The sequence below is a fragment of the Lutra lutra genome, chromosome 1 (assembly GCF_902655055.1).
Source record: "Lutra lutra chromosome 1, mLutLut1.2, whole genome shotgun sequence".
Lineage (NCBI taxonomy): Eukaryota > Metazoa > Chordata > Mammalia > Carnivora > Mustelidae > Lutra > Lutra lutra.
Genome location: NC_062278.1, coordinates 110,862,166 through 110,881,652, shown reverse-complemented (window position 1 = coordinate 110,881,652; position 19,487 = coordinate 110,862,166). Strand labels below are relative to the sequence as shown.

At 45.1% G+C, this 19,487-nt stretch overlaps 1 protein-coding gene across 3 annotated transcripts in view; it reads left to right on the top strand.

Moving 5' to 3' along the window:
- MASP1 (MBL associated serine protease 1) overlaps positions 1-19,487 on the top strand; it is a 65,704-nt gene that overhangs the window by 23,005 nt on the left and 23,212 nt on the right. For 2 of the 3 annotated variants that reach the window (XM_047732574.1, XM_047732565.1), the window contains exons 3-8: positions 5,557-5,734; positions 7,335-7,466; positions 9,662-9,858; positions 11,322-11,469; positions 12,751-12,869; positions 13,840-13,918. In XM_047732574.1, coding sequence (XP_047588530.1) covers positions 5,557-5,734; positions 7,335-7,466; positions 9,662-9,858; positions 11,322-11,469; positions 12,751-12,869; positions 13,840-13,918 — 853 coding nt within the window. Of the gene's footprint in view, positions 1-5,556; positions 5,735-7,334; positions 7,467-9,661; positions 9,859-11,321; positions 11,470-12,750; positions 12,870-13,839; positions 13,919-16,369; positions 18,957-19,487 lie in introns of all 3 variants that reach the window. The other variant, XR_007127984.1, reaches the window with a different exon arrangement.

Here is a 19,487-nt window from a genome sequence, read left to right as displayed (position 1 = left end):
AGCCAGAGTTCCGTGAGGAAAAGCAGAGCATCTGTGAACAATGTGAGGTAATGGTTATTTTGGGTATCAGAAATCACGTGACTAGAGGAGGCGCTGTGGCAGTGAAGGGTGGGGCTGGGTTGTTGGAGGACCATAGTCACTAATCAGCTCCTGAAGCCCTGGCATGGGGGGAGATGTTGGCATCTGCTGGGGAATGTGAGAATTCAAGACCATCTAAGGAGCCAAAGTGGGCCTGTGAAGGGGGGCCATCGGGGAGGGTTCTGTGAGCAGTTGTTGGTTTTGAGCAGCTCCTACCTCAGTGGGTCCATGTACAAGCATCTGGTGATAGGTCTAGGTCACTGCTGGTCATCAGAGCAGCAGTTTCCAGCAGTGATGGATGCAGAGTGGAGGAGAGTGAGGACAAGCTGGAACCTATCGGGCACATCTACATCTGTCCATCTCTGTGTGTGATCACAAAACAACCTTCAGACAGTAAGGACCATTGTGTCCTAACTCATGTAAGTGTCTCCTTTGGCCAACTCTACTCCAGAACTATACAGGAAAGGAGATTCTGGGGAATGTAGTTTCCAGATTAACTAAATTGACAGCAGCACAATCCAAGACACTCCATGACTATCTGACTACATTAATTCTGAGAAGTTCTTCAAAGGCCCAGAGAAGATGTCAGAGAAGCTCCAGGATATAGCCTGGGGACACTGACAAGCAAAGCCTTGAGGTTTCTGGGTCTGTAGTACAGCCTTTGTTTGTTTGCCTCAAGCCTTGAAGGAGAAGGAGGTTATTGGTTAGGGAATTAGGATGCTGCAGTTATTGGCCTGAAGTCACTACTCTGTAGATAATGACCTGGCCTGATTCGTTTAAATCATGTGACTTTCAAGGCTTCCCATTATAAAATGAGAACAGGGGCACCTGGGTGGCTCAATCGGTTAAGCGTCTGCTTTCAGCTCAGGTCATGGTCCCAGGGTCCTGGGATGGAGCCCCACATTGGGCTTCCTGCTCAGTGGGGAGATTGCTTCTCCCTCTATCCCTATCCCCATTTGTACTCTCTCTGGCTCGCTCTCTCTCTCTGTCAAATAAATAAAATCTTTCAAAAAATAAAATACAAAGGTAAAATAAAATGAGAACCATCATTCCTGAGCTACCTTCTCCATGCATTGCTCCAAGGACTGGTAGATAGCTGTCAGTGTATCTGTTCAACTCTGATGAAATGACTTTACAGACATGTGGAGAGCAGCCGCAGCTATCCTCCCACAGAAATTGGGCCAACGTGTCTGCTGCCCTGCCTTAGTTTTGCCAAGGTTTGTGCGGTTTATACAGGTGAAAATTCATAGAAAACAGACTCTGGCTTCTTCTCCTTAGATCTCTCTTCCCAGCTCCCTGTCCTCAACAGAACCCCTTTCCTATGGCAGGTGGTAGTGGGGAGGAAGGGACAGTTGAGACCCTGACAACCTCTGGGATTTCACTATTCCCTCAGCATGAGAGCTACTGCCTGCCCTCCACCTACTATTTCCATCTCCTTGAATCCTATTCATCTTTTAGGCCTCAGCTCGAAAATATTCTCTTCTTCCTAAATGTTTTATGATTTCCTTCAGCTCAATGTCATTTTTTTTCCTTCTTTGACCCCCTGGGGCTTCCTATCTTTCACTGCAATAACTATGACCTGACAATTCCCTAACACATACCCACTTGAGCATTTATATTATTCTCCTACTAAATTTCACTTTCCTCAAGGCAGGGGACTTGCTCTTTAAGCTCATGCAACAGATAAATAATTTTTGGCATCCTCCACACTATAGTCCAGACGGAATTTGGTATATAAATACTTTTTGAATTGAGTTGAAAGAACACAAATTGAGGACATGCATCCATGTGTTGGCACCCTAAATGACAATAGCCTGAAAGGATATGGTTGCCATAATAAGAAATAGAAAAATGAAGAGTCTGTGATCCCCAGCCCGATGGTTCTCTATTATGAATTTCATGTCTTCATTTGATAAGGTACTTTTCTCCATCATGTTAATATGATGACCCTAGAAATGGGACAGTCCAAACAGAAGCAAGGGTTCAATCTTCTGCTTGTAATTGAGGTAAATGATTTCTGTAGAATTTTATAATTCATAACAGGGGCTACAAATATTAACCAAGGTCAGTGCCCCCCCCCCACCCCTGTCTGGGTAGGAGCTGCCACTGAGCCACATCCTCTCTGGGAGACAGTCCATGCACCCAAGATAAAGTTTGAAGAGGCCCTTGAGCCAGAAAAGTTGTTTTGGCAAAGTGCCTATGTCTTTTGTCATGTACTCTCTGGGTTGGTGGGTTCCTTTCTTCAGGGTCAGAAGAGTTCCAACAGCAAAACTGATGTCAGGAAATGCTTGTGGTTATCTCTCTACTCCTGAGCAAGTCACTGGCCGTCTTTAGACCTCAGTTTCCTCTGGAGGGGGGTTGAAATAACTTTTAAAGATCCCTCTTTCCCAGCTCTGATATTCTAAGACTCTATTCTGAGCTGCAGGCTGAATTCCTAAGCTTCCAGAGCCTTTTCTTCCCTGCTCCTACAGGTAGAGATGGCTCAGATTTTCCATAGGCCTCAGCCAGAACATGCTTACCTGTTCTCTGCAATAGTGTGTCTCTGCATGTGATGACTGTTTATCTGCCATCATGAAAATGTCCTTTATCCTGCAAGTTACAAGAGAGTTTATTATCACAGATCTTCATTAGGTCTCCCCTGATCCATGTTACCTCTGGTTGGTACTACAGAGAGTAGCTACATGGAAAGTGTCCACTCTACAGAAACTTTGGGGATATCAAAATACAGAAAGGAAGCTGTCGAGTCTGGAAGTGTTAATGCTCAAGGCATCACTATTCATTAAGTAGCTGGCTTGGTATTACATGGTTCTAGATCATGAAGAATTTCAAGTTCATCGAGTTCTTCAAAAGAAAGCAATCAGTGTGTTGAAACTCCTGCTCACCATCTTCTAGTTGGCCTATTGAATGTACAGGCATGATGACTTGTTAGAATACCAGTACATCAGATTGGAAGAGGATATATAGCTCAGCTAGTTCAAACCCCTGCTCTACCAGGTGGATAGCTGAGAACTAGATGGCAGGTGGTCATGGAACAGTTTATGGTAGTCAGGAACAGGCCCAGGACCTCCAACTGCCAGGTCTATCTACCTTATACTACTCCAAAATAGAAGTCACCAAGACAGTGGTCTCCCCTTCATGCCTATTTTAAGCCTTCACTCTAAACCTACTTAGTCTTATTTTTATTAAGTTCTAATAAGAGCAGCTTAACTAATTTCTATTTTACAACACATTTCAGTTAACAAACTGATTAAAAAAAAAGACACAAAATAAAACACTCCATAAGGGAGACAGAAGAATTGCAAAGGCATTATGGTCTGGGGTTGTTCCATGCAGGGCAGGTAACATGACACAACACAATATCCCCAAGGTGGTTGACATTCATAATAATGTCCCTGGATCACCAAAAAGGGTTAGCATGTTTCACCTAAGAAAGCAGGGATTTGTATAAAGCACTTTGAAAGGGGGGCCTGGGTGGCTCAGTTGGTTAAGCACCTGCCTTCAACTCAGGTCATGATCCCGGGGTCCTGGGTTCAAGTCCCACATCTGGCATTTGTGCAGTGGAGAGTCTGCTTCTCCCTCTCCCTCTGCTGCTTCCCCCCTCTCGTATTCTCTCCTCTCTTGCTCACTCTCTCTCTCAAATAAATAAATAATTTTTTGAAAAAATAAAGCACTTTAAAAAGCATTACATCAAATAATAATAATAATAATAATAAATTAATTATAGTCAGGTAAAACTTCAGCTATCTGGAAAACTCAGATAACCAAAATAATAAACCAGCCATGGTGGTCAAAGAAGTGACTGTGTGCAGATAGGTACAGTCTACAGTAATAAGGCTGGTTGAGTTTGGCCAGTATCTACAGAGAAGAGAAATAAACAGCAAAGCCATGATCTCATCTTCTGTTTACATTTCAGTTCCCAAAGTTAGTGATTAATTGTCCTTGTGCTTTGTTGCCAAGGCAAATTGTTTTTCTTTAAAACTCCCACTTATCTTAAATAAATAAATCATTAGTTTCAAAACAGAAGTGTCAAATGTCAAGATACTTCTGACATACTAAGCTAATGAACAAAAAAATGAATGCATTAGAAGCTACTAGAGATAGGCAGAGCCTTTGAGAACTTTCCTTTAATGACTTTGAAAGGCAGCAGAATCATTCTAGCTAAGAGATTTTCTCATGCATCTTGGCTAAAATGTTAATCTAGAGGTTACAAACACAAACACAACCTCTAAAGAAGCCAGTTAGTGTAAATGATACAGTGGTAGGTAGACCAAGTATGCATACATAGTCAAACACATATACCAACCAGCTACCATATCGTGCTTCCCAAACCAAACTCACACAATGTCAGCTTATGCAACCAGTTCAGGATCTGTACTTGGGTCTCTGAATTTACACAGGGCCTCCGGCTCTTCCAAAGTAGGGAATTCTTTCAGCAAATAGGTCATTTTTGCCTCTGAGTCTTAACACAAACACAACCATTTCAGAGAAGATTCCAGTCATTCCTGAATTATGAAGACCACCTATTAAATATAGTTCTATTTACTCAATTTCCCTTTTCAGACATTTTCGTGTCTTTCCTTTACTCACAGAAGGAAGAGTCACACAGCGTTATTATGGTATTCAAGCTCGGTTATCTTTTTTTTTTTTTTTAAGATTTATTTATTTATCTGAGAGAGAGCATAAGCAGCTCAGTCATAATCTCATTTCAACCTATCCTGCAACGTACTTCTCCTTCTATAATCCCCACAGACTCGCTGGCTTCTCATTGTTCTCAGAACAGCCCTCCAATTTTAGTTCTTGACAACAAACATTTGTTGGGTAACTGCTATGCGCCAGGTCTCCCTCCACCTCCACCTCCAGGCACTGAAAACGCATCTGCAAACAGTGTCCGCTCTCCTGCAGTTTCCATTCTGATGGGATCTTTCATCTCCTTCCGAAGTGCGCGTTCCCAGTGCTTGTGTTCCCGCTGAAGCCCTTGTCGCACTGTATAATAGCCCTCTGTGTGTGTTTCTGTCCGTCTAAACCCTGTCTCCGCATGCACAGCTCCCATGCTTTGCTCACAGGCAGGCACCCACTGAATGCTCAGTGACTGACCTGCAGTTCGTCTCTCTTCTTTGGAAATGTGGTCAGTTTCTGTTGCATATGGAATCTACCCGTGAGGTTATCTAACTCTTTCTGAATTCTAAATATTGAGTTATTTTCAATAAATAAGCCATTTTGCTCTCTCTAGGAATGACAGATGTCAAGCTACTTCTGATGGACTTATACAAGTGAATGAAGCACCGACTAAACGGGCACATAGACTTAACCCATACTTCGTGATTCCTCAAGTCCCAGAATCTTGCATCCGCTTTCTCTGGGTTTCTCAGCCTGCCTGGTGTACTCATGGGAAGGCTCTCCCTCTTTTCTCCTGGAGACCAGCAAGGAAGTTAATTTGGGAAGCTACTTATCTTGTTCCCTCTCTCTTTGACCCCAAAGGTAGAAACGGAAGAGCAGGTGCTGGCAACGTTCTGTGGCCAGGAGACTACAGACACAGAGCAGACCCCTGGCCAGGAAGTCGTGTTCTCCCCCGGCTCCTTCATGTCCATCACTTTCCGGTCAGATTTCTCCAATGAGGAGCGATTCACAGGCTTTGATGCCCACTACATGGCTGTGGGTAAGTTGGAGAAGTGGATGGCTCATCCCCAGGTCTCCCTTTCTCTCTAAAAACTAAAAGTACCATAAGCTCTCTTCTTCACAAGGAACACATACATACTCACCATGGAGATTCTGCCATTAATGTCTTACTGCATTTGCTCTATCACATATCTACCCATTTATCTTCTATCTATCCACCAATCCATCTTTTTTGGTGCATTTCAAAGTAAATTGCAGACAGCAGTACACTTTTTCCTAAATACTTTAGCATGCAAACCATTTTGGTGAAGAGCAATACCTATCTACAATTTTCTTTCTTCGAATGTAAAATTTTTATTCAATGAAATGTACAAGCCTAAGCACACTTGTTGATTTTTGAGAAATTTATTTGTATGTGACCCAAACCCCTGATAAGATATTGAACTTTACCATTAACCCAGAAAAATTCCCTTACATTCCTTCCCAATCACATTCTGCTCCCATCTCCCTTAGAGGCAACAACTGTTTCAATTTTTTTTCCAACATAGATTAGTGTTGCCTCTTCTGAAATTTCATATAAATGAACATACACAAAATATATTCTGGAAGTGAGGATTCTTTTACTCAGGATAAAGTTTCTGAGGTTTGGTCATGTTGCAACACATTGATAATTCGTTCCTTTCCTGGCAGAGCAATTTTCCATTGTATGAATATTCTACAATCTGTTTATCCATTCTTCCAGTGATGGACACCTGCGCTCTATCCATTCTTTTGGCTCTCATTACAGAGGTTCTCATTAAAGAGGTTTCCTGTACTAGCCTTTTTCTGGACATATGTTTTCACCTGTATTGGGTAAATATCTAGGAGTAGTATTATTGGGTCATAGGGAAGGACTATATATTAATTTTATAAGAAATTGCCAGACCTTTCCCAAAGGATTTTTGTACCATTTTATATTCCTTCACCAATGTATCAGGGTTTGATGTTGTCAATTTTTCAATTTTTAAAATTTAAAATTCTGGCGGGATATGTAGTGGAACCTCATTATGGTTTTGACTTATATTTCCCTGGTGACTAATGATGTCAACCATTTTTTCATGTGCCTTTTGGCCATTCCTGTATCTGTTGGGGAATAATATACCATTAAATCCTTAAATCGGGTTAAGAACATACGTTTTAATGTTTACATTTCCACTGCTGAGGGAAGTGACGTAGAGAGAGAGGCGCAGCATGGACTAGACGTGAAGAGTGAGCTCTGGAGCCAGCCTCCCTGGCTGTGAATGTTGACTCCACCACTTACCATCTCTGTGACGTGGAGTAAGTTCTTTAAAGGCCCCAAGTCTCTGTTTCATCATCTGTGGAATGTGAATGGTAAGAGGGTAACAGTCCTGCTTGCTATTACCACAAGCATTAAAGGGTACTGGCACCACGAGGACTCAGCTTGCCTGGCCTTGAACCTGGCTCTCTGCCATCTTGGGTTGCCTTGTGCTGCTCTGAGTTCCAGTTTCCTCATTTGTAAAGGGAAGCAATGGCTACTTCTGGGCTTTATGTGAAGCTTGCACAGGGAGTGGCCCATACAACGTGCTCTGTAGATGGTGGCTGTCGTCTTCATCCTCACACATGGATTGATTGCCCTGCAGATGTGGACGAGTGCACTGAGCGGGAGGACGAGGAGCTGTCCTGTGACCACTATTGTCATAACTACATCGGCGGCTACTACTGCTCCTGCCGCTTTGGCTACCTCCTCCATACAGACAACAGGACCTGCCGAGGTGGGGCCCAGGGATCACACTACATATCACCATTCTGTGCCATGTTTTCCAATAAGATTAGGGGAGGCTCCGAGGAGGGACAGACACAGAGTAAGAACAATTAGAAATGAAGCCAGAGAGCTCTGCCTCAGATACCACATGGACGAAGGAGCTGAAATGCCCACCAGCTGGGAAGTCTGGGTTCAGGTTCCCAAAGGACCACATTTGAGAAGCCCTAACCTCTAGGCCCTCTTTCTTCCTTGGCAGCAGGAATTTATGCTCTCCTACTGTAGGTAACAAGCCTGGCCAAGTTATGGGAAAACCTGGGTTTCCTGGTCCCCTTGCTCTGAGCCATGAAGTTGGCCTCACCCAGCAATTCCTTTTCCTCCTCACTCCCATGGCCTCCCAAGTTCCTCTGTGATCAAAAGAACCTCAGTCCAAAGGAAAGATGTGGGAAGAGAGAGGCAAAGAGAGACAGCAAGAAAATGCCCCATTCCTTCTCTCTTCATCTTCCTGTCTAGTCAACATGCCCACCCAGCTGTTGCGTCCAGGCAGGGCAGCAATGGAGAAATGGACAAATAGAAGGCTTCAGCCACTTTCCCTGAGGGCCTCCCTGGCTAGTGGGGTCATTGCCACAGAAGAAAATGGCGAAATGTAATCAGTGCTGTAAAAGAAGTGTGGGCTCGGCACAATCTTACCTGAGTCTACACTGCGTAGTGGGCAGACATGTCCCAGAGATGGTGACCCTTGGCAGAGAAGGAAGACGACGGAAAAGGAGGGTGCTTCAGGCAGAGAGAAGAGCTTCTGCAAAAATTCAGAGTCCTGATAGAATGTGGCATGTCTAGGGCATTGACAGCAGATTAGTATGGATGGTTACAGGGTAAGGATCTGTGTTTTAGGAGGGTCTCATGGAAACCAAGTGGGGGATCATTGGAGGAGAGCAAAACTAGAAGCAAGACTTCCTTTCCTTCCTCCTTCAAAAGCTTTCCTTGCTTCTAGGGGAAAGCAAAACAAAACAAAACAAAACAAAACAAAACCCATGTGACTCATCATTATAAAGCAGGCACATACAGGAGGTTTCTTCAAGAGGGCTGTATTTTCTCTGCTTTTCATTCTGGAGGTGTTTATTGAGTATCTACTACATGCTAAGTACAGTGAGGGCTGAGAATGAGTAGAGCTTCTCAATCTTTGTTTTCAGTTTCTCCTCTACCTCCAGGAGACTTTTTAAACATTATCTTCCTAATTTCCTCTAGCCGTGAAATCTTAATACCACAGGTAATACTATATATGTGTTTATGTACTCTGTCCATCGGTGTATTATGAATAAAAAGAGTAATCCTTCCAAAAAAACCCCAAATAATTTTAGCCCCCATGGGGGCGATGTCACCACCCAGAGAGTGCTTGGGGTAGAAAATGAAAAAAGATGAGGATTCAAGATTCTCTTAACAATGCTCTCCAGCTCAAAGCTATAGGACTTCAGGTTAACCGTGCCCCCTCTCTGAGCCAGTTTTCTCACTTGCAAACGAGCACAATAAATAGGGGCTTAGAAAGGATTGACATCCCATATTTAAGATGGCTCAGCCCAAGGAGAAAGTTTTGGTGGCCAATAAAGGGCCTTTGCAGGGCTAAGCCATGGCCATGATCCCAGGACATTGGGTCCTTTGTTGCAGCTACAGTGGGGAACAAAGCAGAATCCCTGAGCTCAGAGAACTTACAATTTAGTGGGGGCAAGAAAATCCACCAGCAAATATACTGCATAATGTCAGGTAGTAGTCAGCAGCAAGAGGAGAAACAGCAAGATTAGACACCAAAGAGTGAGGGTATGTGTGAGGGTCCTGTGTTGGATGAGGGATCAGGAAGACTTTGAACAGAGAATGGAGTTCTGGGCTGAGGGGAGAAGAAGAAAAGAAGGTCCAGTTGATTCTCCCTCCCACTCTGTCTCAAAACCTTTCCATCTCAGACCTCTCCTTTCCCCTCACCAATACTAGAGAATCTGATGAGAAGGCTTTCACACTTACTGCCTTTGAACCTTGACTCTGAAAATTACTAGGTGTGTGATCTTGGATAAATTAATTCTACCCATCAATAAAATAGGGATAGTGATGCCTTCCCTGATTGCCTCTCAGGACCAGTGGGAAAAATATAGTAACAGATAAGAAAGGGGTTGCTGTGGGCTTGGTTTTGGTGTGCCACTTTGCTCTGGTATGTTCCCACAGTGGAGTGCAGTGACAACCTCTTTACCCAGAGGACCGGCGTGATCACCAGCCCTGACTTCCCCAACCCTTATCCTAAGAGCTCAGAATGCTTCTACACGATAGAGCTAGAGGAGGGTTTCATGGTCAGCCTGCAGTTTGAGGACATTTTCGACATTGAGGATCATCCTGAGGTGTCCTGCCCCTATGACTACATCAAGGTAAGCCTACAATGGACGCTTGCCCTGGGGATGCTGGGAAATCTTGGCTGAATTGGGAAAATTGATATTGTTGGCCCTTTATCTTTTTCCAGGATGGGGGACCAAGCTGCTTGCTTCCCAAAAGGTCATTATTTAAAATAGCATCTACCAGCTTAATCGGATCCAGCCTAGGGATCTTCCCTGATTGAATGCTAACTTCTTGGTTAAAAGAATCCCTTTTGCCAAGTTATATGACATCATTATGAAGTAATACCAGAGGTGAAGGTCATGGGGACCATCTTAGAATCCTGCCTACCACACACAGTAGCCCAGGAGCTATGCTGTAAGCCTTCTCCAGGCACTTAATTTCATGGGGCTTCACTTTTCCCCCCATCCACAATAAGGGTGATAAGATAGAGATATCTCCCAGGATTGTAGAAGTCACCAGATGAGGCTTGGGAGTCCTGATTCTTGGAGAAGGAAAGAAAAAGAGTTAGAGACACAACCTGGGCCTGGGAGTCCGAAAATCCAGATCAGCTAATAGTGCCTACTTCCTTCTCTCCATTCCCCACTGATGGCACCCAGGCCAAACCCCATCATCTCTGTTGCAAAGCTTCCAGCTGGTTTTCTTGTTTCCACCCTTGCCCTACATTGTCTGCTCTCCACAGCATTGAGGCTGAGCTTTATAAAAGCCAGATTAAATCGGGATTGTTCTTGGAAGTAAATGTAAATTCCTCAACACCATGTGGTGTTTGCCTGCCTTTCCTACTTCATGCTATGGTACTCCCTCTGCTTCAGCCACTCTGGCCTCCTTTCTGTTCTTAATACTTGCTGGGCCCTTTCCCACCTTTGATCTTAACCTTTACATATGCTGTTTTCTCTGCCTGGAAAGTATTTTCCCCTCTTCCTTATGTCTTAAATCCAACCAAAGAAGCCATCTGTGATCACCTATTTGAAGTTTTATTACAAAAATAAGTAAAGTTTAATCTAATATATAAATAGTAAATTAGGTTACACAAATTTTACCACATAAATTATAAATATATAGGATATATTTATATTATATGTATATAGCATCCTGATTATTTTTTATTATTTGTGCCACCGCATGTAATTATTTTGCTTGTCATTTATTGTTAGTCCCACTCCCCCATCCCTGCCATCCTTGACTAGACTGCAGATTCTGTGAGAGAAGAGTCCCTTTCTATCCTATGCCCCTGGACAAGGCTCTGTCCCTTTCTGAGCCTGGAATGTTCATCTCTGAGAAGAGAGTTATTAGCCTGCCTCATCCACTACCAAGATTGTTGTAATCTGTAAATGAGAGAGTGGAGATGGAACTCTTTGGTGAATGGTGATGCCCACTAAAAACACACTAGGTGTTCATATGGAGGCTTCCAGAAAACCAGGGTGCAGTATAGAGATGGTCCCAGCAGCTGCTACCACTGCTCAGATGTAACCCTTTATCTCCATCTTGCTCCTCATAGATTAAAGCTGGTCCAAATGTTTTTGGGCCCTTCTGTGGAGAGAGAGCCCCAGAACCCATCAATACCCAGAGCCACAGCGTCCAGATCCTGTTCCGCAGCGACAACTCAGGGGAGAACCGGGGCTGGAGGCTCTCGTACAGGGCGACAGGTAACATGGCCTCTCTCTCTGTGGGTCATGCTTGGTCACTGTGCTCAGCCCTCATGGGGCAGTGGCTGAGAGATGAGGGGTACAGGCTTGGGACTCCCCTGGGGTTGTGCAGGACCCCCAGCTCTGCTACAGAGGAGTGTGGAACCAGGTACATTCTCTCTCCTGACTCAGTTTCCCATCCATAAAATAGGGACAAGAGAAGCAATAATGGTGGGTTTAGACTAGACATAGCTTTCAAACTTACTACACTTCAGAATCACATAAGCAGATTTAAAAAAACAACAAACAAACAAAACCCCACCTTGTTTCCCAAACTCTACTCTTTCACACTGATTCATTGGGCCTGGAGAGAACCATCCCAGTTCAGCTCTCTCCAAGACTGGGGCAGGGATGTGAGTGTGGGCCCATAGCTCGTAATGTTTCATCATGGCGGTTTGACGCCTGTGGCCACAGACTGGTAGCACCCACAGGCAACATTCCCCAGTACTCCAAGGCAGCTTGTCCTGGCCCAAATTCTGGGAGAGCCATTTGCCCCCGTGGTCTGCAGTAAACTGAGGAAGAAGAGGGTGCTGGGTGTGGCTAATCCAGCTCATAGATCTGATATCCTGATCTTTCCTGCATTATCACACTGGTGTCCAATTCTAGGGAGAGTTTGTCCAGGAAAAATTGTCAGGGGTAAACTCAGGCCCGGGAATCCTGTCCAAGGTAGCCTTTGGAAGGGAAAGCTCAGAGGCATATGGTCGCAGTCTCTCTAACACTTTGAAGAATGGTCTTGGGGAGAAAAAGCAATTAGAGTCATCCTGAGCAGCCCAAGAGGACAATTCTGCCCTGTGAGAGCAAATTACAAGGGGACAGATTTTAGTTGAATAGAAAAATACTGTTCCTTTGATTAGAGTCTAGTAAGAAAGGTAAAAGTTTGCTAGGTATTGAGTTCCCTGTCACTGTAGGAATACAAAAAGATGTTTGGTGTCTACTATGGAAGATGTTATAAAGGCAGACTCAGACAAGGGTTGCACTCAGTGACACCTAATATCCTGCTCAACCCTGAGTCATGACAAAATCGTTTGGCCAACCACCTCATTTTACAGATGAGGAACTAGAGGTCCAAGTTGGAAAGTCACCTGCTCAAGCTTCCAGAATAACTCTTCAGGGCCTAGAAGGTGCAGGCCCACAGCACCCAGTTCTGTGGGTTTCCACCACACCTTGCACCCCAGGGGCCAGCTGCCTGTTGCAGACTTTTCCCTGTTTTCTCACCCACTGTCCTTTCATTACTCTCACCAGGGAATGAGTGCCCAGAGCCACAGCCTCCTGTCCATGGGAAAATCGAGCCCCTACAAACCACGTATTCCTTCAAAGACCAGGTGCTCATCAGCTGTGACACAGGCTACAAAGTGCTGAAGGTACAGGGTCCTGCTGGGGGAGGAAGAGCCACCAGGCCTGAGGAATGCTCCAGGGCCTCCCAAGGCCGATGGGCTTCCAGAGCTTGTCATGGTCCCACCACAGGATTCCCTAACTTCCCCTTAAACCTCCAACGTGTTCCAGAAATTCCAGTCCTTTGAAAATCCAAAGCATGCATCCCAGATTTTCACCTCTGGAAATGGCACAGAAGTCTTCTATCAGAGCTTGGGCTGATTTGAATATCAAAAACAAATCAAGATCCATTCATCCCTACAATCAGGACAGACAACATTAACAAAGTTCATCAATCAGGCCTACTGGGGGAGACCCGGACAGGAAGGAGAGATTTTAGAGGCAGCAGACAGATAGTGCTAACTATCCTAGGAATCACCTGGCTGATTTAAAAATAATATGAAATGACCTCACAGGCCCCTCACTTGAGATGAATTAAAGCAGAATCCCTGGGTAAGTGTCAGTGATTGGTTTTTTGTTATGTTACCCAGGTGAGACTGGTGTGAGCCAAGCTAGAGGAAGGTTCTCAAGGAATGAGTCTCCACGTAGGGTCCCCACCACAGCATCACATCACTTATTAGAAATCCAAGTCATGCTCTCCAAGCCAGGCCCACTGAAACAGAAACTCTGGGGGCCAGGGGGTAGGGGGGTGCAGTGGTCTGTGCAAAAGATAGTGATGTCTACTATATTTGAGAGCCACAGCTCTAGAATGGAGTCAGAGGTACAGTGTTCCCCTTTCAGACAGTTGTCCAAGCCCTTTCTTTCACACAGTCCTTGTCCCTCTCCAGAGTAGGAAGGGGGACCATGAATTCAGCATCTCTCTATTTCCTATCGTCGACCTTGCCCTTGGAGGACCGTGGTTAGAAAATCTCGGTCAAGGACAACTGGCTTTGGAATTTGAGCTGGTTATACTGGGAAACAACCTCCTTCTTGCCACATCTTCTTCATGTTTTTTCCTAGGATAATGTGGAGATGGATACATTCCAGATCGAGTGTCTGAAGGATGGGACATGGAGTAACAGGATCCCAACCTGTAAAAGTAAGAAAACAAAATTAGTCTGTGATAAAGATAATGAGCTCCCCAGCACTGGTGGGTTCTAACCAGAAACCACACAAAGGTGAAAACCTAACAGGTGCTCTCAAAGAAGGTTGGGGGCAGGAATTCAGCAAACACATAAGGGCTAGACCAAAAGGCTATTGTTTCTCTGGGCAATAAGATATCAAGATTCTGAAGGAACCTTCTTGTTGGTCCCAGTTTACTTCCTAAGTACTAATTTCACCTCTGCCTACAGACAGGTTGCCAAATTTGCTAAAGGAGTAGCTTGTCCCCAGGTTTGAAATGAGCTCTGACCATTGCTAATTAAGGAAACTATTTCAGCACCAGTGCCCAGAGCTCAATGACCTTGCCAGTCTCCGTGTGGCCATCAGCCATACCCACTAAGGTTTCTGGAACAGCTCATGATTTAGGGCCTGTCAGGAAAGGCTGTGAGGTTAGTGCAGGAAGTCTGTGTAAAGCAGGGGACACAGCTCTGTACTGGCTTTTGAGACCCAGAGTTCTTGCAGTGGCTCTGCTCCTCACTCACCTTGCAACCATGGACAAGATCCTTCGCCTCAAATTAAAATAAAAAGTTGAACTAGCCTTAATACTCTAGAACATATTGGGGGCATTTTTCAAATACTGCTCACTTAGTGAGCATTGTAAAAATATACCAGCCGTCACGCTGTCCCCTTATCCAGGTAGTTCTAGTTCAAGACTTGTAAAGACTTTTACAAGTTTTAGAAAACTCATTACAGCAGGACTAAGGAAGGGAGGTGTGGTTATAGGAAGGGAAGGAAGAGAAGGACAAAGGGGAGGATTGGCTTTAGGCCAGAGAGGGGAGAAGTCAAGTGTTAGGGTTGGTTCCGCCCGGCCGCATTTCATGACTGCATATATACTGTGGTGTTTTTGTCCCTTCTTCTGAAAGGCTCAAATTCCCTAGGCAGGCAGAACCACTTGTGCAGCCTCCGTGGGACCCTGTCGGGGTGAACTCTCTTGAGGCAAATTCCAGGCAGAATGTTTGAGAATATTCTTGCCTTTAAAATTTTTTTAACAAGATGATGTGGCTGGAGTCAGAGCGCAATGTGGGAAAGGGGGGTATCTTATGGCTTCAACAGTCATTTTCTGGGTGCCTCTAGGGAATTCAGATAGAAAAGACAAGGTTCAGAAACTGAGGAACTCAAATGCTAGAAGACACATCCCCCACCTCGTCCAACACGTGGCTCACGTGTAGTGCTATGACTGAGTTCTGTGGGAAGCACTGTGCGGGGCAAAACAAGGGGGCATTCTGAAGGAGGAAGGAAAAGAGAATGTGGTGTGTAGAGGGTAGGGTAGTTTTAAAGTCAGGAAGTTCTAGATCAAATCCAGACTCAACCAGTTGAATATCCCCAAGCCATGCACTCAGACTTTTGGCCTCAGTTTCCTGCATTCTTGATTATTCAAAGGACCAGTTGAGTTAATGTATATATCATACCTGTGGGACCAACCAGGAATAAATGAAAGCCCCATAAATATGTCTTTCTCCCCCCTACCCCGCCGCCACCGCTCCACACCAAACAAACCTCCTCATTCGGCAGAGGCTTTTCTCTCACTCATGCTTTTGGAAGGCAGAAAACTTAAATAATAATTTTTCCCCTAATAAAGCATGCACGCTTTTTTAATGTAATGGAAGTTCTGGTAAGAGTAACACACTACTGTATTTGATGGTACCATCTTATGTGACTTATGTTAGTATACTAAAGAATGCCTGTCATTTTGTACTAGAGAAAAGAAGAATTTTTTTTTTTTTCTCCTGAATATGACCTGGTTCTTCCAGGATAGCCTGGATTAGGATTCTTAGAATCCCCATTCAGACATTCCTGGCGTCTCTGCTCATTCACTGAGCAGGTTCCTACTAAGCATCTCTCTGCCCCAGGCACGTGCTAGGTCCTAAGGGAGTTATAAGGATGAGCAAGACTGAGAAATTTCAAGCCCCGAAGGATTGTGGGGAAAGAGATGGGGAACAGACAAGAAGTGTGCATGTGTAGTGAAGTCACTTGGGACAGGAAGTGGGAATTATGGGTGGTTGTCCGGACCCTGCCTCCAGCTTGCCATGGTGACCCAAGGCAAGTTCCACTCCACCCTTAATGTCGTATGCCAGATGAAGGCTTGGACCAGATGAATACAAAGCTCGTTCCAGGGGCAGAATGCTGTAATCCTTTTGAGCCAGGACTTATGACTGTGCAAATTCTCAGAATGGTACAAATTCCACAATCCCAAACCCTCACCCACACCAGCTGTACCTCAACTACATCCTTAATCAGCCTCGTGGGGCGATTTCTGTATTTCCTGCATGAACTGTTTCTGCTTTGCTTGCTAATTTTTCTCTTTCTCTTCTTTCTCTCTTTCTCTTCCTCTCTCTGCTTCCTTTGCCTGCACCTCCTGATCCTTCTTTGATCTTCACCCCGGTGGCAGAAACCGAAATGGATGAGGAGAACGAACTCGGGTCAGAGCAAGAGACAGAGTGAAGGACGGGACCCCACAAAGTGCAGACGTCCAGGAATGGACCACTCACGAGACCCTGGGGCCCAGAGCTCCTGCACCCCTCCCCACCCCACCAACACTCCATTTCCAATTCCTGTGCGGATTAGTGTGGATGCTGAACAAGACATACAGTCAAGCAGCTGAAACTGCTGTGTAAAGAACAGTTTTCCCCCTGGAGGGCTCACCCGTCATTCAGTCAGTACGCTAGGAAATAATGAAAGGAGAAGGAGGATTTTTTGTTTTTTTAAGCACCTCCAAGTGAACAGTACTCTTTTCAAAGGACAAATGACTTTGGTCCTAGAGACGCAAGATTTCATATACAACCACATGGTCCTTGGCTGACCAGGTCAAAGTGGGCCCTGGTTCCTAATCCACTCCACACTTGAAGCTGAAATGGGCCAGAAGGCCAGTGACTTGATGACTTTACTATTTTTATCTGTTGCTCCTTTCTAACAACCATGAGTAGGTGAAACTAACACTAAGTCCTAGAGCGTAGGTTTCGTAGGAAATCTAGACAAAGCCTCATCCACGAAAGTTTCTATTCCATGTGGACCTAACACAGGCCCGAAAGTGCATTATCTGAAGTTCTGTCCTCTGGGCTAGGGCTCAAGTCTCGCATATCTGAAAACTCCCTGATTAAAGGTTTCAAAAGATAGGTATCACCTTCAAAAGACACAGTCCTCAGCCTCTGAGCCATGGGACATCACTGATCACATGATAAAGGGCTCTGTGGTGGTGGCGGGAATCTCTGCTTCAGCCTGAACAAAACCAGAACAGACACATCAGAGAAGCCGTGCTTTATGCTGGGACTGCTCAGTCTGTGTGCTGACTAAATGGGTTCTTGACGCAGGCAGAGCCCCGCAAGGGTGGACAAGGGCAGGTACCTAGTTTTTGGTGTCAGCCTAGGGCAGGGATGCCCCTGAGAGCAGAGAGGAGGTGGGCAGCAGAGATGAGCATCAGCTCAATCTGTATGTGTAAGCCCCCAAAGTGTGACAGATACTGTACTCAGTGAGACAGAGGGAATCCTAATTGAGGCAGAAGATTTGATATGGGCCACTTATAATGGCAATGCCGAGTAGCGTAAGATAAAATGCACCAGAGAGATGAACAGAGGCCTCTGTAAGGAGAAACGAGGAGGCAGCCCTAACCAGTTAGAAGACTAAGAAAAGACTTTCAAGAAGAAGCAGTGTTTGATCAAGGCCTCAAGGTGGCCAGAGCATGGACACCAGGGGTGTCCGTGTAGGGAAAGCAGGCGAGAGAGTAGCACAGCTGGGGGTCTGTGATGCTGGAACACAGGGGCACCGAGGGTGGGGACCAAGAGGCGCTGGGGTAGGGGGTCATCCCCGAGGCCGGAGGGTACGGGGAGCCCATGGTGTGTCATTCTCCAGGAAGTCCCAGATTGTGGCAGAGCACACTCGGGACAGTGGCTCAAGAATGATGTGTCTGAAGGAAAATAAATGGCAGCCAGAGGTGACAGCAGAGACAGAATGTGGACTGGTGCATCCCATCCCAGAGAATGATGAGAAAGGGAGGCCAAGGGAAGGGGAAAAGGAAGGGCCTTGTGATTCCGGGGTGTGGAAGGGGCTAGAGGGAGTGTTAGAGAGAGGATGAGACGCTTCCTAAGGCAAAGAAGCAAGACCAGCTGAGGAAGCGGGTTCTGGTTTAACATCTTTGATTGTGCTGGGCTCAAGGCCCTGAGGAAAAGGAAGTCGTCTCTAGGCCCCAGAGAGACATGGCCATTCATCTGCCATGGTAGACTTGGGGGTACAAGCATACCACCCCACTCACCACACCCAAGCTGAAGCAACCCTCTATCTTATACTGCATCTCACCTCTATCTTGCTATAGGGCCAGCGAAGTTACTTCTCTGAAGTGATAGGAAAGCAGGCCCTCTATTCAGGAAATCTCTTCACACCCTTGCCAGCCAAGTAACAGGCTCTCAGTAGCCTAACCAGGTAGCTGTGTCCAAGGCCAACACTTCAACTGCTCCCTCTGGAACTAGGTATTAGGTCCAGAGAATACTTTAGGCAAAATGAACTGCTAGAACAAAGTTAAGAGAGACAAGAGTAATACCAAGATCCAGGCACCACTCATTGGCATTTCCTAAAAAAAGAAGAAGAAGAAGAAGAAGAAGAAGAAGAAGAAGAAGAAGAAGAAGAAGAAGAAGAAGAAGGAGAAGAAGAAGAAGAAGAAGAAGAAGAAAAATCTGCTTTGAGACTCAGCAGGAAAATACATTTAAAACTGTGTTATGGTTTTAAATAATATATATATATATTACTGCCTCTTGTGATCCTAGTGCTGACCCTCACTCACACAGAGTGGAAGAGTGTCTCCACTTTTGGGTGATCAAAATGAAAGGGAACAATTTGTCCAAGGGGATTAGAGGTCAAGACAAAACATTAGCCAGTTTTCTTGGCTTTTGCCTTCCTTGTGGATAGGAGACACCTGCTTTTACTCTCAGCCTTCACCCCTCTCCACCAGAGTGGAGGGCTTTGGAGTCATTTCTGCTCTAGATCAGGTAACTCTTTGTTCAGTCAAAATGTGGAATTTAGAGTTCTAAACTTTAAAACTACAATTTCTGGGTAGCATCTTAAGGGAAAATTGCCCTCTCTGTTTCCCAAGAAGGGGGGAAACTGGAAATTCTTTTTTTGGAATGCTGTCCTCTGAAATTACCAGGAGGTTAAGAGCTAATGTCCATCATTTCCCCATTAATATTGATTTTAAGCCATTTTAAGTACAACACAGATCCTTAAGAACTGTCAGTTGGTTTTCTTAAGAGAACACTGGGTTTAAAGTCAGAACTAGTTTTCTGTTTGTCACACTCACTGTGTGACCTTAGACCAGTCAAGTCTCCTCTCTGGGCTCATCTGCAAAGTCAAGATGATACTCTGGATTGTTTGCCTTGGGGTCCCTTAGCAGCTACAAAGTTCTATGATTCTTCTGTGACTCTTCGGCTATTAGACCTGAAGATTTCCTTAGAAATGAGAACCACCCCCTAAAAGAAGGCTTTTAAGGGGCCCTGACAAATTGGGGCCTCAGCCTGTGACTT